Source organism: Pongo abelii, chromosome X (assembly GCF_028885655.2).
Source record: "Pongo abelii isolate AG06213 chromosome X, NHGRI_mPonAbe1-v2.0_pri, whole genome shotgun sequence".
NCBI lineage: Eukaryota > Metazoa > Chordata > Mammalia > Primates > Hominidae > Pongo > Pongo abelii.
The window spans coordinates 19,687,974-19,715,885 of NC_072008.2; the positions used below are offsets into that span (position 1 = coordinate 19,687,974).

General features: G+C 44.2%; 1 protein-coding gene across 7 annotated transcripts in view; it reads right to left on the reverse strand.

Moving 5' to 3' along the window:
• Nucleotides 1–27,912, reverse strand: part of SH3KBP1 (SH3 domain containing kinase binding protein 1) — a 356,010-nt gene that overhangs the window by 53,594 nt on the left and 274,504 nt on the right. For all 7 annotated transcript variants that reach the window (XM_002831442.5, XM_054544393.2, XM_054544392.2 and 4 more), the window contains 4 exons: nt 23,245–23,352; nt 10,036–10,087; nt 7,179–7,259; nt 3,771–3,930 (listed from right to left, as the gene is read on the reverse strand). In XM_002831442.5, coding sequence (XP_002831488.2) covers nt 3,771–3,930; nt 7,179–7,259; nt 10,036–10,087; nt 23,245–23,352 — 401 coding nt within the window. The remainder of the gene's footprint in view (nt 1–3,770; nt 3,931–7,178; nt 7,260–10,035; nt 10,088–23,244; nt 23,353–27,912) is intronic.

Consider the following 27,912-nt stretch of genomic DNA (forward strand, 5'->3'; position numbering starts at 1 on the left):
TTACAGTGACTACATGTCCATGCATTCAATCGTCCATCTATCCATCCACTCACCTGGTCAGGTAGATCCTGGCGAAGATCTGGGTTCACACAGAACACAATACCCTTTCTCCAGAGGACCACTGACACAAAACTATTTGAATTAACATTCCTACCTCCACTAACTTGGCAGAAGAAAACAAGTGCATAAACCAATATACAGGTTGGTTGTTCAATGTAATCGCTTAGCAAAAAAATATAAAGTGCATTAAGTACCAAGGAACAATAAGCCTTTCTCTGACTTTTAAAAGTGTTTTTGCGTGGCAATCCATGGCATAATAGGTTACTTAGAATGTAAGACACGCATACTAAAGAGCTTGTACAGAGGCTGGGAAGGACGGCAGGAGAGGCAAAATTGAACAAAATATAAGCACTGGCACCTCCCCCTCTTTTAAGGAACCATGGCATTCAACAAGTGTTTGTTAAATGAGCCACTACCATATGCTCGACACCGTAAGGCATGTGGAGATGACAAAACACACTCTTGATCTGCTTTAAATCTGGTGAAGAAGTCCGGGGGTGTTTGCATCCCAAGTAGCACAGCATGGGGCCCAGCACTAGGCTAAACACGGGTGGCAGGCATTTGGAGGAGAGAGCAATCATGAGATCTAAGGGAAGGCTTCCAGAGGAGGGCATGCTAACAGGGGCTCTCAAATCTGAAGCATGAGCAGGCGCTTGAGAGGCAGCCAGGCAAGGAGGGGCGAGCACCGTCAACAACTTGAAAGAATCTAGAGCAATGGCTGTCACGGTGTGGATTCCACCAGCAGCAGCAGCAGCAGCAGCAGCTTTTAAAAATGTAAATTCTCAGGCCCACCCGAGACCTACTGAGTCAGCAACTGTGGGGATAGCACCCAGCGATCTGTTTTGAACAAGTTCTCCAGGTGATTCGGAGGCATGCTCGAATTTCAGAACCACTGAGTTAGAGCAGGCACTGCCCTCCCTTAAACTGGCTAAGCAGGAATCTCAGGGCTTTCCTCCCCAACACCCTCCTGCAAACCAGTATCTAGGGAGCTAGGCAGCCATGGGGTGTGTGGAGGGCTGGGGGCTGACCACCCTCTCCCAGGCTGCTCAGATGGCATGCACTGTTAAGAACAATTACATCTTCCACTGGCTTCACAAATCTCTCTCATGCATCTCCCTTCATGGCCTGGACTTCTAACTAACCACTGGATACTGGGAGACCCAAAGGCAGAGAAGAGATAAGCAGAGGAAGGAGGCAAATGGGACCTCTGTGAGCCCAGAAGTTTGGTGGTGATGACACATTTACCCCAGGCTTGCAAAGCCTGTACCTATCCTATAACCAGACAGTTGCAAGCAACTCTAGAAGGCAAAGCAGCAGTTGGAATTCCACTTCTCTTCAATTAGATTGTTAGAAAGAGCAGCAGGAATATTTTGGAAATTGTTATTGAGCTAACGGAAATGTTTGTAGCCCCTGGAGACTAATAGAATTTGCCAGGGTGTGGCTTCAGTGATGTGCAACCTTTGCTGCTCCACATCTTCCCCACTTGTATAGCTCGTATTCTTTTCGGAAGCACTTTGGTTTACATAAGCTTTTTCTTCTGATATACTAGCTTCTGGGCTGACCACACCACTGAAATGATCCTTGCTAAGGTCATCAAGGCTGTCAAGTGGCCCCAATATGTGCGTGTGCAAAGAACCTTCTATTGTCAGTTCATAGTAGAGGGCGGAACATGAAGAGGCCTCACCAACTCAACAGGGCGTGTCACATGGAGGCAGTTGTTGGATTGGACCTTGGGAGATGCCTGTAGAATGACACAGGTGAACCAGCTGCTACTTGAATGGGCTCACACGCACCTGAGATGACCACAGCTCTGTATCGACTAGGCAGCCAGCCTCCCACACACCCACGTTGTGACTTGCCTCTACATTTGAGCCTGGGAGTTGTGTTTTTGTTGTTGTCATTGTTATGAAAAGCAAATGAGCCATACTACAATACAGATGAATGTTGAAGACATCATGCTAAATGAAATAAGCCAGTCATAAAAGGATGAATCTGCCGGGCACGGTGGCTCACACCTGTAATCCCAGCACTTTCGGAGGCCCGAGGCGGGCGAATCACCTGAGGTCGGGAGTTTGAGACCAGCCTGACCAACATGGAGAAACCCGGTCTCTACTAAAAATACAAAATTAGCCAGGCGTGGTGGCGCATGCCTGTAGTCCCAGCTACTCAGGAGGCTGGGGCAGGTGAATCCCTTGAACCCAGGAGGAGGAGGTTGCGGTAAGCCGAGATCGTGCCATTGCACTCTAGCCGGGGCAACAAGAGCGAAACTCTGCCTCAAAAAAAAAAAAAAAAAAAAAAAAAGATGAATCCTGTATGATTCCACTCACTGAGGTACCTGAAGTAGTCAAATCCATAGAGACAGAAAGTAGAATGGTGGCTGCCAGGGGCTGGGAGAGGGGGTAAATGGGGAGTCACTGTTTAAAGGGTGCAGAATTTCAGATTTACAAGATGAAAAGAGTTCTGGAAATGGTTGTACAACAATGTGAATGTACTTAATGGCACTGAACAGTACACTTAAAATGGTTAGGATGGTAATTTTTACATTGCGTGTATTTCACCACTAATTAAAATTTGTCTTTAAAAGAGTAAATGAGCTCTTTTTGTCTTACCGCAGCGTGCCTAATTCAATAGGCAATAATCAAAATAACAATGAAAATAATGTTGATTTGCATACTTGGGAATTATTTAGGTGCATTCCATTATCATCCTCTGTTTACAGATGAAAAAAGTGAGGTGAGAGGATAGTGTAGCCAAGCTCCTACTCCTCCCATGAATGAGGTGGGCTGAGATTCCAGCCCAGAGGTCTGTCTGACTCCAACGCAAGAGCTGTGAAGCCCATGCAACTTTCACCATGCCAACTTAGCTCATAAGAACAAAAATTCAGTGACTGTGTGTTGACATGTACACCTAAAGACCTCTGGGTCACTGACCTGCCCTGGTGTATTACACCAACACATATAATACATATATATTTTAATATTATGGTAGAAAGTTCTGGCAATGAACTTATGGAGAGAATTCAACAGTTCCTTGCTCTGTGGTAGGTATCTCAGGTCTGGAACACACAACGTCCAACTCTGATTTCATGGAACACATGCATCCAGCCAGCTGGCGAATGAATTTTCATTCCGTCAAGCACATCTCAGAACACATGCCTGCAAAAAGCATGTCCACAGCCTTTGGGGGTCTTAGAGCTAGAGACATTCCTGGCTCGGGGTTCCACAACAGGCTGTACAGTGAAGAGCAGAGGGAGCCTGGGCTGTGGAAAGAAGCCCTGCAAAGCAGTGAGGGTCAGGGGTCGTAGCCACACATGAGATGTACATACTTGAGGCCAGCACAACATCCAGGGGGACAAAGAGGGACACGCCACCTGCATTTCCAGGCTGAAGGGCAGTTGGCCTCGCTTCTAATGAGGCCCAGGAAAAACCCCTGTGTGTGAGCAGGGCCTAAATGCTGGGTACCCAGTCCTCATCTGCTATCCTGAAACCCACACCGCACCCCTCAACCTCACACTCACTCTTGCCTGAGTGCAGGAGCAAAGACAGAAGTGGCCGGTGTCTTCAGATAATTTTGCTGGAGGATGTAAGAGGGAAGCTTGAGCTCCCCCTTCTCCTCTCCCTTCCTCCCAAGGTCTGTGGCAGTCAGTTCCCCTCCTGTGTTCCTTCCATAGCCACCCCACACCCTCCCCGGAGGTGAGAGCACAGCAGTACCTGGTATGTGTCAGCGGACCCACCGGTCTCTCTGGCCTTCTCGGGGGCAGTGCGCCAGGTCTGCTGAGAGAATTGGTCTTAGGTGGCCGAGGCTTTTTTGGCGGTATGGCAGGAACGGAGGGCTTCTGTAAATCCAGTTTTGGCTCTCTCTCTGGTCTTTCTTTAAATCATTGTTTAAAGAAAACAGATAGATCGAGTGTAAGTGACAGTACTTAGATGCAGATCACTCATTTCCTGCTAAAAAAAAAAAAAAAATTACCGATGCTATTTCTGAAGGTGAACATGGAAGGCCAAGAGCACCACTTATTCTTTGTCAGGTTAGAAGAAGTCCCACAGAGCTCACTGTTCCCTCCCTTGCACGCCTTCACTCATGCTGGTCCTTCTGCCTGAAGCGCCCTTCTGGCCACCGCCCACCTTCAGCATACTCCAGCTCTTCCTTCGAAGCCTGGCTGAAACGTGACACTGCCATGTTCCCTTCCCAACAGCTCAAAGGCAGACTTCCTTCCTTCCTCACCTGAGCATTACAGGGTAGCGCTTTACAAACACGCTCAGACACTTTCTGGGTGTTTGCATGTTTGGCACAGCCTGTAGGCCGACAGCCCCTGAGGGCACGGCCCAAGTCTGGTCATCTCCTCAGAGCTGTATGTGGTGCTGGCATGGAGGCAGGGCTCAGCAGAGGGCTGAGGGGTTTGGTCAATGGCCCACAGGACCTGCTGGGTATGGGAAGGAAAGAGGCCTGACACGTCTCAGGCTGGCCTCTGAAAAGGGCCATGAGCCAATAAAAGGGAGAGCATTTCAGGGAACAATGAGCTCTGGATTCTTCTTGTGCACAGTTTGAACTTGGAAGGCAAACTAGGACGTCACACGTATAAGGTTTCCAAGGCTTTTTGGAGTCAGAGATATTAGAATGAAGTTGAAGCCAGATCTGTTGGCCGAACGGGGGCAGTGTTCAGTGACAACCTCGTATTTTCTGTTCCCAACTAGCCTTGCTCCGTGTGTGGCATAAAAAGCATACATCCACATTCTTCTTGATAAAGATGGAACTTGAGAGAGTTGCCCAATGGACTATAGGCAGGCTCCCTGTGCTTACTTGTAAGATGGTACTCAGGACACCTTTTACTTGCAAACGCAGACTCATGCTGTTTGGGTGCCCAGATGGTTGGCAAAAGGTTAAAAAAAAATCCATCAGGGCTGGGCGTGGTGGCTCACATCTGTAATCTCAGAGCTTTGGGAGGGCCAGGTGGAAGGATCATTTGAGGCCAGGAGTTTGAGACCAGCCTGGGCAACACAGTAAAACCCCGTCTCTACAAAAACTAGCCCGGCATGGTGGCATACACCTGTAGTCCCAGCTATTCGGGAGGCTGAGGCGGGAGGATCTCGAACCCAGGAGTTTGAGTCTGCAGTGAGCTACAATTGCACCACTGCACTCCAGGCTGGGTGACAGAGCAAGACCCTGTCTCTAAAAAAATAAAATAAAAATAAACCCATCAGGTACTATTATGCTCATCCCCACAATGTGGGGAAATACGCCGCAATCAGGAATGCTGGAAACTCATTTTATGGCACACAGGGGCCAGAGGAGGAAGGGCTCTGTTGAAATGCAAAGCAGGGGACATTTCTCCTATTGCAGCAGGACAGGGACAGGAACTCCAGCAGCCTGCTGGATGAATGGAAAAGGGAGTTTGTGCTGACCCAACAGGGAGACCAAGTCTCCGGGTAGGGCTGATTCCCTGGCTTCCCTAATGCATCTGACCAGGGATTCTGCCTCCCTGACCCGCTGTGGCATAGAACAAGGGATCATGGGAGAGGAAGGAACCAGAGATGTGGGGCCACTTGGTCAGCCAACTAGGGTGGTTGTTCACATGTAAGCCTAGTCCATATGTCAGCATGGACTAGTGCAGGAAGTGTCCCCATCACGGAGTCTGGCTATTACCCAGAAACTAGCCATGTGTCCTCCATGAGGACAGAGGGTGGTGTCTGGTTATTTCACATCACACACTTTTTTTTTTTTTTTAGACAGGGTCTCACTCTGTTGCTCAGGCTGGAGTACAGTGGCATGATCACAGCTCACAGCAGTCTTGATTTCCAGACTCAAGTGATCCTTCCACCTCAGTCTCCCAAAGTAGCTGGGACTATGGACACAGGCCACCAGGCCTGGCTATTTTTTTTTTTTTTTTTTTTTTTTGGTAGAGACAGGGTCTTGTTATGTTGCCCAGGCTGGTCTTGAACTCCTGGGCTCAAGTGATCCTCCCGCCTCAGCCTCCCAAAGTACCGGGATTACAGGTGTGAGCCACTGTGCCTGGCCATACCAATGCTTTTATACAAAGAGTTATTCATATAGTATATACTCAATGGCTGTTTTTTTTCTTCAATCTGTGACACAGACCTGGCCTTTACAATGAGGTTCCACAAGTCAAGTTCTAACTGCTCACTGTGAAAGAAAGGTATAGCTTCTTAAGAGCTGGCAATGTTGGTAAAATTTTTGGCAGGCTGATATCAAATATTAAATTTCACAATAAAATTTCATGAGGCCACCAAGGAGCATCTCCAAATAATTACATTCATTAATTCAGCATTTCTCTTGTGACTTAAAAATAACTGCTTTTTTAAATGGAATTTGCTCAGCCTCCTGTTCATAATAACGTAGCACTTTTCCCATAAAAATGTGTGATCAATCAAATCCTAGACACCTAATAAAATGAGTCCTTCAACAGTATGCAGATTTCTTTGGGAGAGACTCTCAAAATGGTAGGAGTCAAACACGTTCATAAACCTGATTGCAGGACACACATTAACCTACTTCCCTGCCAATGACACTCCTGACCACCTTCAGGAGACTCTGGGGACCAAGCTGCTTTCCCAGTATTACCATGCCACCCTCCCCTCCTCCAATATCCTTGACCAAGGACATTTGTCTGTAATAACATTACCCAGAGTCAAGGGTCCATGAGTGACCAAAGAAAAGAGCTTTCATTTGTTTATTTATCTGGACGTGAATTTCACTAAGCCAAATCCATCCATCAACAGTGAATGAGCACCTTGGGACACTAGGCATGAAGGACAGGCTAAGTGGAAACTGACAGATATATACCAGGCCCTAAAGGAACTTACATCCGACTTCAGGGTGCGGAGAGGGTGGCCATGGTAGAGACATCAGGAAACAGCAGCAATGTGTTAATTGACTAGACTGGTTATTTTTCATCTGATGAGAAATTCTGGTCCCACAAAGTACCAGATAACCCTCTCCTACTTCCTTAGCAATAGGATTTGTAAAAGCAATCAAAACAAAACCATGATCACCATATTCCAAAGGAAAAGCAAATTCTGTGGGTATTCTGGACTAGCCGTGTAACAGACAGCTTCAGCTCTTGCTGTTCTGGAAGTGCCAATGAAGAATTGATTTCATACCTTTTTCTTCTGTTCTGTTTGGAAGCATTTCTGGTCTTTCAGGAGGTATCTTTTTAATTTCATGTTTTCTCTCAGTGGTGCCTAGGAGGGAAAGGGTAATAGTGATCAGAAAATGTTTTCTCTATTCAATTATTACACACACCAGCATTTAAATCTTTATCAGGGAGAGCAAAGTCAATACGTTTTTTCTCCCTGAGTTGGGCGTTAGCATTATCTGGCAAAAACGAGCTGTTTCTAAACAGAGCAGAAGTCATTTCTGGCCTATGTCATTAAGTTCACCTGCCTATATACCCTTAATTTATAAGAATACCACTAATAATACTTTCTGGTATTTAAGCCTGATTTCCTTAGGCATCAATATAGTCACAGGAAATCACTCGGTGGAGGTGGAGAATGTGTATAAATAAATGTCAATTATCAAACTTTACAAATAAGGGGCCAATGAATGTTGCGTTCTACCAAAAAAAAGGGGGTTTCATAGGAATCTGCATCCCATTTTGTAGCCATTTTAAAACAGGGCCTGGAATTATCTGATACTCCTCCCAGTAAGAGGTGAGGTCTACATCCCCTTGCCAGGAATGTGGGTGGGCCTGTGACTGCTTCAATCAGTGGCAGGAATGATACCACATAACTTCCAAAGTTGAGTCATAAAAGTCCCTGTAGTTTATGCTTTATTTGCTGGAATACTGAACTTCCATGTAAGAAGTCAACTACCGTAGAGAGGCCACATACAGATGCTCCAGCCTATAGCCCCAGCTGAGCCCAGCCTTCCAGGCACCCTTGCCAAGGGGAGCCAGACATGTGACGGAAACATTCATCTTCAAAGTGGATCCTCCAGCTTCAGCTAGTTCAGTATTCCCAGCTGAGGTCCCAGATATGACGGAGCAGAGACAAGCCATCCCAGCCATGGTCTGTTCTTGACCCACAGAATCCATGAACATAAGAAGGCTGTTGTTTTATGCCACCAAATTTGGGGTCCTTCAAGTATTACATTTTTTCAAATGTACCACTTAGCACTTAGCCTTTACCCACATGGACTGCAGCTGCTCCCTTACCTGGGGTTTCCTCATTGGTGCCAGTGGCCTCTGGCATGTAAGAGCACTTGAGAAAGAGCTAAAGCACAAACCAGTCGAAAGTACTCCTCTTATGTATGGACTGGGCTGAGTTCTTAACAAACTCTTTACATGACCAGTTCCAAAGATGGGTGCTTGGTACTAGAAATCTCAATTACACAACCTCAGAGAAAAAAAGAAGTTAAAAAAAAAATCCACCAAACACACCCTTTACTTAATTCCTTTTAATGACTCACTACAAATTAATCACCGCATCTCATTTCTGTCAATTTCATATCTGATTTTTTTTTGGTAAAATAATCAAACACAAGGAAAGTTGACGATGGAGAAAATATGAATATCTATCTCCCCATTACAAAGCAGTTCCGATGATCATTCAGGCAGGATAAATGGGCAGTAATCTATAAAGATTAAATGCCATCCTGCTTTGCCCCACAGAGAACCATCATAAACTTTGGTAAAATTGTTTTAAAAGGGTAAGAATTTGCCTACCATGCTACAATCTACTCACCTAACAATAATGAAGTCAGTATCATTCCTAGAGACACAGAAAGAACTGACAATCCTACTACACTGAAGAATCTAGACTGCCTGAGCCTTGGACTCCTCAACTAATCTCCACGGTCTCTGATCAATTACCAAGGCCTATAGGGAAAGGGGTCTTCAGAGAAAAGCAAATAAATAGCTTCCTTCAATTTCAGCACAATAAAATATATGGCCAGAACCACTAGGTGGCAAAATGAAACTGCTCAATGCAAACATGATGGGGGCGGAGCAAAAGATGTAATTAACATCTCATTTCAGGACTTAATCTCTATAATTCTCACCTATGCCAAAGGGAATGGGAAAGGAATGTGGGGTCAAGTTTTTCCTCCTAGCTTGGTGGGCCAGAAGAACTTAAAAATCACTTCTTAATAAGTTTATAAATAAACCAATCTTGAAATTTATTCATAACTTAACTGTTATAGAAATATCATAATTGTGAATGTGCAGAACTAAAAATACCCCTTCTCTTCTATTGTAGTTGTTAATTTTTTAAAATGCTACTTAACTAATAACTCATGGAGGAATTTTTCCCTATAATTAATTTTAACTATTATAAAGAGGAGTTCTACTGGGAAATATGAAATATCTTTATATATATGAGAATCCAGTGTGAAACGAGCTACCAAATGTTCAACATCAATTCTTCCTATATTATCCAACCTGAATATCTGAACTACACAGAAAAAAAGTGAATTAGACTCTTCAAAATTAAACAAGAATCATAAGGAAAAGTATTTTATTGCTAGAAAAACATCTTTTTGTTGAGGGGTAAGTGAAGTCAGTACAAATTTTGGTTAACCACATGGGACAGATATTGAAAATTCAGCAACACTATACATGCACAACAATGCTATGACCTATGGGAAACAATCTTCCCTAAGCTGACCTTCAACTGGGCACAGGTGAAACAGGGCAATTAAGTTCTTCTCTCCTCAAAAGCTGTTTACTTAAAAAACCCAAACTTGTTTTTTTTTTTTTTTTTTAAATTCTTTCTGATCATTCTCTTTGGGAGCCTAGATTTTTACACTATATCAGGGTCACATTTTAATGGTATGTTTATCTTTTAGGAAAAACAGAAGTATCTTTAAAACCTGCCTGCTGAGATCAAATCGTAACTTCCCAAGTAGTCAATCTATGGCACTTGAACCAGGAATCCTGAACTCTACACTGAGGATGATTTGAATATATGCAAAAAGAAAGACACATATTTTATTTGATGGAACTGAAAGGTACATTACCTGCCCCTTGTTTAATGACAGGAGCGGATGGAGGCGGTGGCTTCTTGGGTCTCTGAAAAATTAATAAAAATTATACCACATGAGATTGTTGGCAAGCCTGTCCTCTCACAGAAGGACCACAGACATTGTTTTCTATGTGCAGTTTGGACAATTTAGAGAACCTCTCCAAAAAAATTGAGCAATTCTCTCTCCAGGGACGTCAGTTTTTGGCACCTCTAAACAAACACTAAAATAAATCCAGTCGGCAAAACAAAACTCCAATCGACAAATGAGACGCCATTTCCCCCTTTCTAAATTTGTAACAGCCTTCTGGAAAAGCACGGCTCAGCAAAAATGGCCTGAAACCAGCAAGCACAATGGTACTCCTACGCTGAAGCTGCATTTGCAATTAAGATTTAATCTGCTGAATAACCATGCATTCGAAAAGAGTCACTGTAAAGATTCAAAATCGAATCTGCTCTGGATGTAGGACTTTCAACAAAATGCAGGCTGAGGGCCCACTGCAGCCACATCAGGTTGCAAGCCTTCTGCCCCTTTCTACACCGAGGCTGGCAGGCCATTTGTTAGACACCCCACAGACTCATTGTGCACGTGATAAACTGGAACAGAGAGGGATTTTTTTGTTGTTGTTTTTTGGTTTTTTTTTTTTTTTTTGCATATCAGCCGTGATGTGTTTTTCTCACACGCTGTCACTCTGTAGGTGATGGAGGTAGCAGTGCAATCAATGGCATTCATCCCTGAACTGGTTCCAGAGTAGCCAGCATTTTCTTGCCACCCAGGATTGACTGGGAGAGAGATGATCAGGCTGGAATTGGCAAATTATTCCATGGCCAAGGAATCCAGCCAGGGCACTGTTCTCAGACAGCTGTGTTGGGGGAAGCAGTGATCTCTGATTCTGGGTGCATATGTGTGTGCACACGTGTGTGTGTCATTCTTAATGTTTTTCTGTATTGTCTCTATGAGTGCAGAGAAATATACTTTATTAAAATAAAGAAAGCTGCTCTAAGGGCCACTTGCCCTTACACACCGGTCCTCCGTGGGATGGATGTGTTTCTGCCTCATGATCTCACATTACTCTTTCCCCTTTTGCCAGCCCCTTCTAGCTCTCCACTAACTCTTTTTCTTCCTCCCTTCTCTGTCGTCGTGTTAATTATCCTGGGAACAGATGTGTGTTTACCTAACAAAAGTATCAGTGAAGTTCTGCCAGATAACCTTCCTTTACCTCAGAATCAGAGTACAGGCATACCTCAGAGATAATGCAAACTCGGTTTTAGACCACTGCAATAAAGCGAGTCACAGGAATTTTTTTGGTTTCCTGGTGCATATAAAAGTTATGTTTATGCTCTACTGTAGTTTATTCAGTGTGTGATAGCATGTCTAAAAAAACAATGTACGTACCTTAATTTAAAAATACTTCACTGCTAGAAAAAACTAATGATCATCTGAGCCTTCAGCCAGTTGTAAACTTTCTGCTGGGGGAGGGTCTTGCCTCAATGTTGACAGCAGCTGACTGATCAGGGTGGTGGTGGCTGAAGGTTGGGGTGACTGTAGCAATTCCTTAAAATAAGACAACAATGAGGTTTGCCATATCGATTGACTTTCTTTCGTGAAAAATTTTTCTGTATCATGCGATGCTGTTTGATAGCATTTTACCCAGAGTAGAACATCTTTCAATACTGGAGTCAATCCTCTCAAATCCTGCCACTGCTTTATCAACTAAGCATATGTAATACTCTAAACCCGTTGTTGTCATTTCAACAATGTTCACAGCATCTTCACCAGGAGTAGATTCCATCTCAAGAAATCACTTTCTTCACTCATCCATAAGAAGTAACTCTTCATTCATTCAAGGTTGATCATGAGATTGCAGCAATTCAGTCACATCTTCAGGCTCCACTTCGAATTCTAGTTCTCTTGCTATTTCCACCACATCTGCAGTTACTTCCTCCATTGAAGTCTTGAACCCCTGAAAGTCATCCCTGAGGGTTGGAATCAACTTCTTCCAAACCCCTGTTAATGTTGATATTTTGACCTCCTCCCATGAATCAAAAATATTCTTACTGGTATCTAGAATGGTGAGCCCTTTCCAGAATTATTTCAATTGACTTTCCCCAGATCCATCAGAGGACTCACTATCTACGGCAGCTATAGCCTTATAAAATGTATTTCTTTTTTATTATTATTATTATACCTTAGGTATATCTCCCAATGCTATCCCTCCCCCCTCCCCTTACCCCACAACAGTCCCCAGAGTGTGATGTTCCCCTTCCTGTGTCCATGTGTTCTCATTGTTCACTTCCCACCTATGAGTGACAATATGCGGTGTTTGGTTTTTTGTTCTTGCTATAAAATGTATTTCGTAAATAACAAGACTTGAAAGTTGAAACGACTCTGATCCATGGGCTGCAGAATGGATGTTGTAGTAGCAGGCATGAAAACGGCATTCATCTTCTCATACATCTCCATCAGAGCTCTTGGGTGACCAGGTGCATTATCAATAAGCAGTAATATTTTGAAAGGAATCTTTTTTTCTAAGCAGTAGGTTTCAACAGTGGGCTTAAAATATTTAGTAAACCATGCTGTAAACAGATGTGCTATCATCTAGGCTTTGTTTTTCCATCTATAGAACAGAGGCAGAGTAGATTTAGCATAATTCTTTTTTTGTTGTTTTTGTTTTTGGGACAGGGTCTCACTCTGTCACCCAGGCTGGAGTGCAGTGGTGTGATCATGGCTCACTGCAGCCTTGACCTCCCAGGCTCAAGAGATCCTCTCACTTCAGCTTCCCAAATAGCTGAGGCCACAGGTGCACACCACCACAACTGGCTAGTTTTATTATTTGTAGAGATGGAGTCTTGCTATGTTGCCCAGGCTGGTCTCAAACTCCTAGGCTCAAGTGATCCTCCTGCCTTGGCCTCCCAAAGTGCTGGGATTATAGGCATGAGCTGTCGTGTCTGGCAGCATAATTCTTAAGTGCCCCAGGATTTTCAGAATGGTAAATGAGCACCAGCTTCAACTGAAAGTCACCAGATGCATTAGCCCCTACTAAGAGAGTCAGCCTGCCCTTTGAAGCTTTGAGGCTAGATATCAACTTCTCTAGCTATGAAAGTCCTAGATTATATCTTCTTTCAATCGAAGGCTGTTTCATCAATGGAAAATCTGTTGTTTAGTGTAGCCACCTTCATCAAAGCTAGATCTTCTGGATAACTTGCTGCAGCTTCTCCATCAGCACTTGCTGCTTCACCTTGTACTTTTATGTTATAGAGATGGTGTCTTTCCTTAAACCTCAACAACCAACCTCTGCTGGCTTCCAACTTTTCTTGTGCAGCTTCTTCACTTCTCTCAGCCTTCATAGACTTGAATAGAGTTAGGGCCTTGCTATGAATTAGACCTTGGCTTAAAGAAGTGTTGTGGCTGGTTTGATCTTCTATTCAGACCACTCAAACTTTCTCCATATCATCAGTAAGTCTGTTTTTATTTATTTATTTATTTATTGAGATGGAGTCTCACTATGTTGCCCAGGCTGGTCTCGAGCTCCTGGGCTCAAGTGATCCTCCCATCTTGGCCTCCCAAAGTGCTGAGATAACAGCGTGAGCCACCATGGCTGGCAATAAGGCTGTTTTACTTTCTTATCATTCATGTGTTTACTGGAGTAGCACTTTTAATTTCCTTCACGAATTTTTCCTTTGCATTCACAGCTTGTCTAACTGTTTAGTACAAGAGGCCTAGCTTTTGGCCTGTCTCAGCTTTCAACATGCCTTCTTCACTAAGCTTGATCATTTCTAGCTTTTGATTTAAAGTGAGAGATGTGTGGCTTTTCCTTTCACTTGAACACTTACAGGCTATCATAGGGCTGTTAGTTTGCCTCATTTCAACATTGTTATGTACCAGGAAACAGTGAAGCCCAAGGAGAGGGAGAGATGGGGAATCGTAGGTCAATGGAGTAGTCAGAACACACACAACATTGATCAATTAAGTTTGCCATCTTATATGGGCACAGTCTATGGTGCCTCAAAACAATTACAATAGTAATGTCGAAGATCACTGATCACAGATTACCCATAACAGGTATAATAATAATAAAAAAGTTTGAAATGTTGTCAGAATTACCAAAATGTAACACAGAGACATGAAGTGAGCACATGCTGTTGGGAAATTGGCGCCAGTAGGTTTGCTCCACATAGGGTTACCACAACCATTGAATTTGTAAAAAACACAATATCTGAAACACAATAAAGGAATGCACAGAAGAATGAAGTATGCCTGTCATTCCTTATTTACAAAACTGCCAACACCCTGTGGCCTTACTCTTCCCAGCCAAGTCCCAAGGACGCCTACCCCTGGACATCTTCCTCACTCCTTGCTGGTCTGAATTTTTCTATAACCAATTTCACATGAGCCTCCTTTCGCTGAGGCCATTACTCCAGCGACCTTGCCTCAAACCACAGGGCCCCAAATTTAAAAACGACAATTACAAGTCGTCATATTTTCCAAGATTACTGGTCAAAGAAAAAAAAAATCCCTTTACTGTTGTGTCACATTTGGCACGCAGCAGACACATGAAATGTGACAGAGCAGAGCAGAGGGGCACCAGGGGAGGGAGAGAGGAAAATGTTGCACTAACAGACAGTGTATGAAAAGTATGGTCACAGCAAGCATGTGTGTGAATGTGGCAAAGGACAGAGACAGAAGTGTGAAGTTTTGTTCGGAAACCCGGCAGTTGCAGAGGCAGTTTGGGGCACAGTTTTGAAAGGAAGGAACAGTTTGTGAGCTGTCTGTCTTGCATCTACCACTCTTGATCAATGCTGGCCAGGTGCCTGCTTTGCTTACTAGCAGAGGGGGTTTACAAGTTTTCCTCTTTTTTAATCGTTTACTGACTTCACTTTCTCTGGTTCCATCAAACTTAGCCTTCATGCTTTTTCAAAGGAGAAAAGATGCCACATTTTCAAACAGGATGTCTTTAAGGTAATTCTAAATAAAAATCAGGGCCAGGGTTCTATGCAGCTCTAGACTGTCCCCCTCCCCCAAATGATTCATAAAGTATTGCACATGGGCCTACAATGTTTTTTTAAAAATGCAACAGGCGCTGGGCGCGGTGGCTCACACCTGTAATCCCAGCACTTTGGGAGGCAGAGGCGGGCAGATCACGAGGTCAGGAGATCGAAACCACGGTGAAACCCCGTCTCTGCTAAAAATACAAAAAATTAGCCGGGCGCAGTGGCAGACACCTGTAGTCCCAGCTACTCGGGAGGCTGAGGCAGGAGAATGGCGTGAACCCGGGAGGCAGAGCTTGCAGTGAGCTGAGATTGCGCCACTGCACTCCAGCCTGGGCGACAGGGCGAGACTCCGTCTCAAAAAAAAAAAAAAAAAAATGCAACAGGCCCAGCACTTTGGGAGACCGAGGCAGGGAGATTGCCTGCACTCAGGAGTTTGAGAGCAGCCTGGGCAACACAGTGAAAACCCATCTCTACAAAAAATACAAAAAGTTAGTCGGGCATGGTGGCGCATGCCTGTGGTCCCATCTACTCGGGAGGCTGAGGCAGGAGGGTTGCTTGAGCCTGGGAGGCAGAGGCTGCAGTGAGCTGAGATCGTACCACTGCACTCTAGCCTGGGCAACAGAGGGAAACCCTGTCTCAATAAAAAAAAAAAAAAAGAAACAAATTAAAAATTTCTTTTTAAATGCAACAGGAAGACAAGGCAGTGTGAACTGAGAAGGCAAAACAGATGATTCTCCAGCAAAATGTGACAGTAGAAAATTCATCACAGGAGTTCACTATTCTCAAATAAAAAGACATGAAGAGATCATTTAGTTGATTTCCCTCCAAACATCCAATTGTGACTGGATAAAGAATATGGGGCTGGGGTCCTCCGGGCTAAGTAGTAGGTCAAGGTTTCCTGTGTGGAGTTTAACAGTAATAAGATATTAACCAGCTCCTTTGGTGCACACACAAAAACATCCTTTAAACTCAGGCAAGTATTTAAGTCCTGAGTTTCTAGAGGCACTTGTTCTATTTATTCTCTTTATCCCTCCCTCCCTAGTGAAGGTAAAATGCTCCAGCTCCAACCTCAGGTGGCTTCAGCGTGCTCAATTTGCAGGTAAGTGCTAAAAAAAAACAGTGGATATTAAGAGCTGCAAGTCATCACAGGAGTCCCCCCTGCAGCTGAGATCACTGAGGCCCAGAACGGCTGTTTCAACAGCTAGTTGGTAGCCAGAGGGCCCAGAACTCTACGTTTCTCAATGTCCAGACTACGGGAATTCATTTCACAAGAACCAACATGAATATAATGGTAACAAAATCAATGAACCCACATTTTCTGATTTCTGGGAGAGCTGAATGCCTTCCATAGTCTTCATATATGGAGGGAGCACAGGCCTAAGTGCACACCTGTCCGTGTCTGCTTGTGTGTGGGGTTGTTGGCTTGGACCAAGACATGCAGACACCATCCTTCACAGGATATATTAGCTAGATTTGATTTTTACCTTTACATTACCAGGAAGGAAATAGATATAAACGTTCTGGAACGAGAATGGCAGGAAGACAAGCTTTGTTTCCTGTGAAGGATTTCAGAACTGACTCTGCCCTTTGTTTGGCAAGACTGGCCCTTCCCAAGCAAAAGGCTCATTGGCTGGCTCAACTGTTCCCCTGGCAGGAATCTGGTTTGCTACTTTGCCTCTTGAGCTGGTTTGCCTTCAGAGCTCTGGCCCCAGAGATGTGATTTGTTAAAAACAAACAAACACAAACAGAAGTGTACCCTGATGGCTGGGTAACCTTTAGAGGGGCTTCGTTAGAGGAATATGGTGAGGTTCTGGAAGTAAGTCTCAGCTTGATTTTCAGCAATTCTGGACTTTGGGAGACCTCCTCCACACATCCCACTAAGTTCTCTGGCGGTGTCTGTGGGTGAGGCTGGAAAGGGGACACAAATGGACAGCTCCTGATTAGGGCACCCCTTTGCAGCTCTAGAAACACATGGGGATCTCCACTCTGCCCTCTTCTCCCCTGCCCCTGGAGGACCAGCCACACCTTTGAAATGTGCAGCTAAAGCTATGCTCTAGGTGATGACAGTGTCTTAAACTGCACCTCTGTACCCTATAGAGTCCCCAGCAACTGCCTGCCCTGTCACCAGCACTGGAGATCCCCAGGGACCTAGGGAACTTGCTCTTGGAAGAGTCTTTCTCTAGTTTCCTCCCGCAGCCTCTGGCCTAGTGGCCTACATCCATCAACTCCCATTCAGACTGATGGCCTATTGGGTGGTTAGCCAGGCCTTGGCATTTGGTTTCTCCCTAAGATGCTCTCACAGTTCACCCCTTGGCTCACCCTTCATTCCATCTACCCCACCCTGAAAGTGATGCCTTGATTCCATGCCCAGACCCCATGATCAGATGGAAGGATCTGGGCCTCCCTTGGTCTGGGAAGGACAATCTGACAGGAGGCCAGCTTCCCCCTGCCCCTCCCTTCCACTCTTTCTCCTCTTTTGTACAAGAGAAAGCAGCAAGCAGGAGAGGAGAGGCAGGAGGAAGAGAAGGTACACTCTGGCACCAACCAACTAAAGGACCACGGGTTCTTCACCAGCAACCATGTACCATGCATGCTGTAAGGCCCCATGAAGGAGAAGCTTGGGACATGGGCTCTGCCTTCAAAGACTACAGGCTGTAAGTACAGCTGGAGAAGGGAGAGGGAATACCATCTGGGTGGCTTTGAGAAAGTCCACTGGGGCTGAGTCAATAGGCCATACTCGGATGACATTAACTCCTTGACAAACCCCATTTCTTTGCATGTGAAACCACCCATGAAACTAAATGTTCAAGACAGATAATGTTTAGGTAAATTTTTTTCATAAGACTGCTTATTAGAAGCACGTATTTCTTTCTTTTGGAAGGCTAAAAAATAGGGAAATTATCCGGCATCTTCAGAAACTAGAAAAACAACAGTTCTTGTTATAGATGCCACGTTTTCAAACAAGATGTCTTTTAAGATGATTCTAAATAAAAATCAGGGCCAGGGCTAAAGGCTAAAGGGCATGATGAATAATAAAGAAAATGTTGACTAAGAACAGATTTTATGGACTGAGTTGTCAGAAGATGGAGGCTAAGTAAGGTGAGGGGCCTCCTAAGAATTTGGTATAGGGAAGGTAGAGTTAAACCAGCAAAATTCAGCCATTGTGGGAATCAAGCAAGAGACTTCCTTTCTTGCAAAAGTTTGGAACCTGCAAAACTTGTGCTAAAAAAAATCATAAGAGGCTGGGTTGGCACATGATTATAATGGAGAAAGTGGGAAATCTAACTGATTGCATCACAATGTGTCTGGAGATTGATGTGAACAGGAAGGGTCCAGTCAGTCATGAAAACAAAGACAAATGGAGGCCGAAGGCAGTGGTGCAGTGCTCTTGGAAGTATCATCAAGGCTTAGTTGACTTCAACACATGGTTCCCTTGGCAGATCTTTCCCTTTGGTGCATGAAGGGGCCTCAAGTGATACCTGCCAGACCCTTGGTAAGAACAACAAACTCCTCTTGTTTTGATTCCTTGCCCTCCCGGCAAGCACCGGATAAACGTGGCTTCTGGTGGAACCCGGCTTCTAAGGAATCAGACCCATAGGGGACAAAATGTCTGGGGCAGGCAGACCTCTGCGTTCCAGACTGGCTGACATCTGAGTTCTTGTTGCGATGAGTAAGCTGGCTGCCTGCTACCTGATTAAGTCTCTGTGACTCAGCAAAGGCGAGCCTGCATCATACTCACAGGGACATCTTCGAGGGCAGGTTTCTGAGTCCCTGAGGCTGAGCTCCCACTGAGGAGCATTCATTAGGGAAACGCCTATGGGAATCTTAGCAATGCCATCATTCTTGACTTGCACTAACACTGAAGAGCCCTCCAAATAAATGCATGGTAGATCAGTAATATCTTCTGGTGATTTGAACAGTTTCTCTTAAAAGAACTGGAGCCTGAGATTTACTTTTTTTTTGAGACAGGGTCTCGCTCTGTTGCCCAGGCTGGAGTGCACTGGCATGATCACAGCTCACTGCAGCCTCAATATCCTGGGCCCAAGTGATCCCCCAAACTCAGCCTCCTGAATAGCTGGGACTCCAGGCATGTACCACCATGTCCAGCTAATTTTTCTTATTTTTGTAGAGATTGGGTCTTGCTATGTTGCCCAGGTTGGTCTCAAACCCCTAGGCTCAAGCAATCCTCCCACCTTGGCCTCCTAAAGTGCTGGGATTACAGGCATGAACCACCACACTGGCCACTTTCTTAAATAACACTATCTTTCAAAATACCTATCCTAATTTTGTTCTTTTGTTAATGAGAGTGAGCAGTTGTTTCTGCTGTTTTTGAGAGTCTAAGTTCCCCGTTAGCCTTCTGTAACAATGACACAGCACACACATTGCTTCATTAGAGCTCTCAGAATATTTAATCTTTCCGTTCTGGTATTCAATTTTACTGTCAAGGCCAAAAATAAACAGACAGCCATTGAATCTAGGTTCTCTTATAAATAGCTTACATAATTGCTCTAAAATATGCACCAAGAGATAAGGGATGCTCTTCTGGAATATCTTGAGGAAAAACCCCAAAGCATTTGTCACCCTGGTGAGGGAGAATCCACTAAACACTCTCTGAAAGAAAGATGGCCAGGAATTCCAAAAGGCCTTGTAGTAACTACCTGAATTCACACCCCAGCAGAAAATATGTCAGCCTTATCAGAATGCTCTGCTGATGCCTACGGAGTCAAGAGGCCTGCTGTTGAATAAATGCCATTTGCTTCTGTCTAACCTAATCATCGCAGATCGTCCTCTTTTCTGGGTGAATGATTGTAACCCCAGTCACTGGCAAGACAAGATGACATCTGCTGAAACCAGTGGCAGAATGTTTCAGACTCTGTCACTCACATAGTGCCTTCATGTTAATGATTCTCATCATCTTTACACCCTCAACGCAGCAAATGACAGCCCTATCTCCAGTCACATTGTCACCAACTCACCAATACTCTGGGTGCAGCAATAAAGGCTGGTATAACAACCAATGTGAAGATGGTTGGCTGGTTTTTATAGACCAGAGGAGATGGAAAGGAATGTTATACTTTGAATTTCCTAGAAGTTAAATGTTAGGTTATACAATCACTTTTCAGCTATAGGTATTACTTTGTCTGATGGGTATGACTATTGTTTCCCTTCAATTGGGTTTTCTGCTTCATAAGGACAAGGTTAAAAGACCTATCAAAGAGATGGCGGCTGCTTGTGGGGGATTAGAGAGATGCCCATGGGGCCCCAGAGAGCGTGCATGTCCCAAAGAGCATGCCATGCCCAGTCCACTCACCACTGACAACTTCACTCTCCTGGTGGAAGTGCTTCCCTTAATAGCTTATGTAACACAGAGCTTCTAGAAAAGTACAGTATGGAGTAGCTCTCACCTGAGTGAATTTACTGCCCCCCCAAAACACGACTGGGAATTAGAAGGCATGCTTTACCCATTTGTTAAAAGAATGATCTAGATTTTACCCTAGCCTTCAAAACCCTACTGCCCATCACCACACAAATAACGATGTGAGGTAATACATATGGTAATTAGCTAGATTCAGTCATTCCACAATGTATATATACTTCAAAGCATCATGTTGTAAACATTAAATACAAACAATTTTATCTGTCAATTAAAAAAACATACTGCCTCAATCAGAACCAATAAGGTGGCAAATGTCTAGTAAGATGGTATGCTTGCTAAGATTCCTTGGTCGAAGGGAGAGGAGTCACCATGAAGGTCGTGGCGCCCAAATGCTTCAGGATGTGCCTAGCTTTTACCAGCCTCACAAAGATAGGGGAGAAGCAGGGTACGGGCAGACTGAACAGCCCCCTTGCCTCCACTCACTTGGAGAGGCCTATATCAAGTGTCCTTTCAGAAGAGTCTGGCAGGTCTCCATGGCCCTAAACGCCAGACCTAACTGCCTAATTCTAAGCTCACAAGGACAGTACCCATGTGCATGCTTCACTTTCAATCAACCAGCACAGTGGCCAGCCCAGAGAAAGGACTCAATAAATACTGAATGAGTGAATGAAAATAAAACATTTGTCAGACAGCAGATCCAGAAAAAAAAACATGACAAATAACATAAAGATTATGCCATTCTGTGCTCACGTGTCTCTACCAATACATTTTCTAAGTTGCTAGATTTATTTTTAATGGCTATTTATCAAAGTTTTTAGATGCATTTGGATTCCCAGGGAAGCTCGCCAAGATATCAAGATAACTGTGTTGATTTGATCAGCTGGAGCAAAAAGAACCAGAGTCAGCCTTCTATCATTACTTCACAGTTTTAGCTAGAGCTTTCCTACCTTTGTGGTAAATAGTAATTATAAAGACTGGAATAGTTAATCTGTGTGAGGCATTTACCAACTACTAGGCACCATGTTTAAGAATTTATGTGCATCATCCCAGTAAATCTTCTCTCAACACTTCAACAAGGTAGGTACAATTACTCTCATGATTTTATGGATGAGAATGCAGAGGCTTAGAGACATTCAGTGACTCGGGTTTGGCTACAGAACAAGTAAGTGACAGAGCCAGGATTCAAACCCAGATCTATCTGATGCCACACAGCCTAGGGTCACAACCACTGTACTCTTTGTAATATTTGCCATCCTTATTCCTGCGTCCTACTATTTCAAAACATTTCCTATGCAGTCACTACTAAGTGTTTAGTATCTGTTCTTCTCAGTGACTGATTTTGTCAAATGACAATCCACTATTGCTACAGTCATCAGTAAAAACATTTCAAGTGATTTTGCTTGGTGGAAAATTTCCTTATTGAATGATGAGCTCTTCTCTGTTGTGTGAATTTGTTTCCCTCCTAAAATATGGGGGATGGGGGAGGAAACCAGAAGGTGGGTTGTCATCACTTAGATACCTGCTTCTACACTAGTGCTTCCCATACTGTAATATGCAAGCAAATCACCAGAGAACGCTGTTAAAATGCAGATTCTGATGCACCAGGTCTGGGGTGGGGTCTGAGCATTTCTAACAAGCTCTCAGGTGACGCTGCTGTTGCTGGTCTATGGATCTCACTTTAAGTATCAAGAATCTAGGAAACATTAAGAACCAGAATCCAGATTCTCTAGAACCCAAACTCAGACTCCAAGAGAGAATAACAGGTGTGGAACAGAACATCCTTCACCTAAACAACACAAGAAAGCAAGCAATCAAAAAGCTTACAAAGTGTGGCTAACTCAGCCTTTAAACCAACCTAATGGTCTATGGGCCATAATCTTGGCAGGTGCCAACACCATCTAGCTTCTTAAACAATTACATCCATTCATCAAAGCAGCACAAATTCCATTAAATGCTACTTTAGTATCCTTGGCAACGAAGCCACCAGCACTGTAGCTATCCTTCCCACACCTCAGCCCTACTGGAATCGTGCCACAGCAAGATCTGGCATGGCACAGATCCAGTAACAGTAACAGAGTCCCCATGGACATGAAGTGGGCTGAGGCTGGGAAAGGTGGGCAGAGGCCATGCAAAAGCCTGGGCAAAGAACCCTAAATATGGGATTACTGCCCCCTTATACTGGAAAGTGCTTCTAACTTCCCAATATTTCTTACTACATCGTCAGCAGGGAAAGAATACACCTGGAGTGAGGCAAACACAGACGGAGTGGCTGATTTAAACAGTGGCATGGTCAAATGGGCTCCCACAACAAAAGAGAAACCGTGGATGAGAGATGTGTATATACTAATATACGGATATGTGTGGGATATGTGTGGGTGTACTCACACATGTACATATATAGTGTAGAAAGATTAACAGGTCTCGCCCTGCATCCTCAGCCTTACAATGTGCTTTTCAACCACTTCCACAACACTGGCCACTTTCCCACCCCCAAGGACCATGCTATGTGGGATGCTGGCAGTCCACTTACCAAAAAGAGCACCCAAGGTTCTCACAGTTTATTTGGGTGCTGAAATGTGCCAGTGCTGCACCGAGTGCTTTACACACACTATCTTGTTTATGTATGCAACAACCCCAGAGTAGAGATCACTGTTGCCAGCTAACAGATGCATCCTATGATGAAACTTGTTACAGAGTATATGGCAGTCGAGGGCTCAGAATCTGGGTCTGTTGAATGTTCAAATGCCAGTGCTCTTCAACATTACACCAAACTTCCCCCATCCCAAGTCCCAACATGGGAGCCACAACTCCGTTGAAATCAAAGTGAAGGAGACTTACATTCCCTTCCTTTTCAAAGTCCGGTGGAAGTAACTTCACGAAGTTATCGGGAAATACGCCTCGTCTGCCGTTCAGCTCTCCTTCCCACCAGCCTACATCGATGCAGTCCTAGAAAACAGGAGAACAGAGAGTGAGAGATGGGGGCAAGCAGCCTCCAGAGGGGTCTAACCCCCCTTTCCAAGAGAATGGAGGCCCTTTCCTGGAGGTCTGTGTTAATGAAGCAATGGTTACCAAGTCAGCACAAACCACAATGTCAGAGGGGAAAACAAAAGCTTAAGTCCGCTTAACATTCCCGGCTGGAACTCAAAACCCAGTGCTGCTTTTAGATGCCCTGAATCAATAAGGTCTTCTTTTTTCTTTCTGTCTTTTTTTTTTTTTTTTTTTTTTCTTTTGGACAGGGTCTCACTCTGTCGCCCAGGCTGGAGTGCAGTGGTGCAATCTCGGCTCACTGCAACCTCCGCCTCCCGGGTTGAAGTGATTCCTCCATCTCAGCCTCCCAGCAGCTGGGATTACAGGCACGTGCCACAACGCCTGGCTAATTTTTGTATTTTTTGGTAGAGACGGGGTTTCACCATGTTGGCCAGACTGGTCTCAAACTCCTGACCTCAGGTGATCCGCCCACCTCGGCCTCCCAAAGTGCTGAGATTACAGGAATGGGCCACTGCGCCCAGCCTTTCTTTTTTCTTTAAGGATGGGAGAATATGTGTTTTCTTCATTTTAATTTTACTGAAATAAAAGTATTTCATTAACTGCAAATATGGCTTAGAAAATATCACATGCACAAATGTGATTAGCCTGTCACAAAGCTTGTCAATATTGAAAAAAGGTTTTGCGACAGTCAGCCAACCAGAAGAAAAATTATACTTTACACAAGCTCATTAATGCACTGCTCTCCTTCACCTTCTCCTTTGGATGTTGGTGGCGCACAGTTGCCATCGTGAAAATCCCTTCCTCCACTTTACAGGACGCAATGTTGGCATCCTAAATGAATGAATAAGGCTCTTCATTCTTCCAGAGTGAACTTGCTTCCCTTTGGATAATTTCTATTTTGTTCATTCATTCATCAAACATTTATCAAGCATCTACTTTGTGCTGGACACTGAGCCAGGTGCTAGAGAAAGGACAACGAGCAAAAATGGCAAGAGCCTGGCCTTTTTCATGAGCGTAATGGCCTCGTGGTTCTCCTGGGCACACAACCTCATGCCACAAAACCACTTCTAGTTTTTCCCATTTTCAACTGGTTGGAAGTCCCATTTGCTGGAGTTTTATCATATGTCTCACATTTGTCCTCCGAGTACAATTCCACTTCTACCATCTGATCCAGGACTCATCCAGCCTACTGTAAACCTCCTCACTTGGGCATCGCTTCCTGCCCAGTATATATATAATATACACACCACTGTCAAATATAAAATTCCTTGAATAAAATCCCTGTAATCAGTAAATCTCCATCCCACTTCAGGCATCCTGACCCTGTGCCTGCTTTTTGTCCTATAGCAGACTCCCAAGTCTTGTGATCAACAACTTCCAGCTGAAGCCCAAAATGAGAAAAGGCTTTCCAAACAACAACAACAACAAAAAAAACCTGCTGGTAACACATAAGGGAAAGCAAGAAGGTGATAGAGAAAGAGAGGAGATCATGTTCAGGGCCCATGGAGAACCCATGGTCTCCACGACACCAGTGGGATTAGAAAAGGGCTCAAGTACCAGATGTGCAGCTGGCCCAAGGCCTTGTGTAGGGCCCTGGGAGAGCCATGGCTTGTATGGCTCATTTGTACCTTGTTAGATCATACATTCCAGCAAGGTGAGGAGCACATCTGACTTTTCACCATTATACCCCCAGCCATGTACACAATGCCTCATATAATAAGTATTTGTAGAATCAATGCAGACTCTTTCTAGCCCTGAGAGTTCTGCGATCTCCTGCAGTCCAATACTTGAATTACTGTAGAACAGGATGGCCTCTATCTGCCTAAACTCATGGGAATTCTCTATAAGTTAGCATAAGGCCCACCTCAGGTAGGAAATAACTCATCACCACCTTCCACTGCCCCAGTGGTATCTGTTACAAAGATAAGCTGACCCCTTAGGGTCTTCCTTAGGGAAGAGAGTGCAGATTTTGGAAATCAGTCCTCAGTCACAGACTATAAATTCTAGCCCCAACCAACAACAAAAAAACAAAGACCCTTGAAGTATCAAGTTCAGATTTACCCAGAACAAAACAAGGGTCCAAAAGTCTTTCAACATGAAAGGATGCTTATCTTTCTGGAAAAATGACAGTGAGAAGTCCAAGTAGATAGTCTGGTCCTGCCCATGTCACATCACCCCCTGAATACTAGCACCAGTCTTCAAAGAAGGGATTTATGAACAGGAATGGCGGCAGGATTTGGTGGCTCCTGAGGTTCTTCTGACCCTAGGATGTTACAAACATCATCAATGATACCAGAAAAACTATGAAGGAAGCTGGGAGTAGAATTTCTTTGACCCTAATTCTTGGAATTAGGTTTCTTCAAAACTCAACTTGAAACTCACCTTTAAGAAACTGACTATGATGAATGCCTTATCTTTTCTCTAATGCTCAGTACAGTGTTAATTTGCAATTAATGATATTCAATTCAACAAACATCTATTAAATGCAAAATATATTTAAGCTCTGTAAGGACCAAACCTTAAACATGCAGACACAGAGAACATGATCTCTAACCCCAGGGAGCTTAGAGATGTATGGGAAAGACAGACATACAATATTATGCAAGCTCCTTTGGGTAACAGGTATCAAATAAGTGCTCTAGTACCAAAAGAGGAGAGAACAATTAACAGTTTTTGCAATAATCTGAAATCTTTTCATGTGTGAATGGTTTGCTTAGCTGAGGACTGGTCTTCCTTCCACATTCATTTCAGGTCATCTGATACAGAACTATGCCCACAAAAGGCATTCAAAAAAAACTATCTTTTTTTGTCGGGAGACAGAGTCACACTCCCATTGTCTAAGCTGGAGTGCAGTGGCATGATCTCGGCTCACTGCAGCCTTGACTTCTTGGGTTCAAGAGATCCTCCCACATCAGCCTCCTGAGTAGCTTGGACTACAGGCACATGCCACCATGCCTGGCTAATTTTTCATATTTTTAGTAGAGATGGGGTTTCACCATGTTGCCCAGGCTGGTCTTGAACTCCTGGGCTCAAGGGATCCATCTGCCTCGGCCTCCCAAAGTGCTGGGATTACAGGTGTGAGCTACTTTCTAAACAGTGTAAATCCATGCTTCATCTTAGTCTTATGCAAATAATAACCCAAGAACCTTTTTTGCTTCACATGTGAGAAAAACAATACAGAAAATGTTAATAAGCAAAAGCCTATCCAGAATAACTTTGTTTTGTTGTTGTGTTTTTTTTGTTTTTTTTTTTGAGACGTAGTCTCACTCTGTCGCCCAGGCTGGAGCGCAGTGGCATGATCTCGGCTCACTGCAACCTCTGCCTCCCTGGTTCAAGCAATTCTCCTGCCTCAGCCTCCCAGGTAGCTGGGATTACAGGCATGTACCGCCACACCCGGCTAATTTTTATATTTCTAGTAGAGACAGGGTTTCACCATGTTGGCCAGGCTGGTCTCGAATTCCTGGCCTCAGGTGATTCGCCCACCTTGGCCTCCCAAAGTGCTGGGATTATAGGCGTGAGACACCGAGCCCGGCCCAGAATAACTTTAGAACCCATACACTCCTACAGGAGAAAATGGTATATAATGACATTGTATGTCTCATATTTCCCCTTGGTGATGACTGGCTTGGATGGCCCATCTATACTCTGCTTCCTAAGGAAAACACTAACAGTGCTACTCATTGCATAATTCAAAGAAGAGAAGGGAAGCATGAAGGGAGAACACAATATGTCTAATTGTTCTGATTGGTACAAGAATAAACACAAGGCCCATGGATGAGATAAGCACAGTCAAAAGAGAAAACTGCCAGTGTGATTTAGTGCTACTAGCAGAAGTAGAAAAAAAAAAAAAAAGAAAAAATAGCCAAAAAAAAGAGTCTGCTATAGGACAGAAAGTGGGCACAGGGTCAGGATGCCTGGAGTGGGATAGAGATTTACAGAGAAGCAAGGCATTTTTTCCCCCCAGCAATACAAGCTAATTTAAGGGAAACAGGAATAATTTTGACAGCAAAATGAGAAGTGAAAATAAGTCCTCTTCAACAAACCAGACAAAAGAACTAGTCTTTTGATGGCAGAAATGAAGAGACTTGTATGAGGACTGTGCTTTCGGAAGTATAAAATAGCAGCAAATTCTATTTATTTGTTTGTTTGTTTGAGACAGAGTCTGGCTCTGTTGCCCAGGCTGGAGTGCAATGGCATGATCTCGGCTCACTGCAACCTCTGTCTCCCAGGTTCAAGCGATTCTCCTGCGTCAGCCTCCCCAAGTAGCTGGGATTACAGGCGCTTGCCACCACGCCTGGCTAATTTTTTTGTATTTTTAGTAGAGACGAGGTTTCATCATGTTGGCCAGGCTGGTCTTGAACTCCTGAACTCAGGTGATCTGCCCGCCTCGGCCTCCCAAAGTGCTGAATTACAGGCGTGAGCCACAGCGCCTGGCCTCAATTTATTTACTGAGAACCTAAAATGGCTCTCAAACCTGGCTGCACATTTAGAATCACCTGGGAATTAAAAATAAATGCC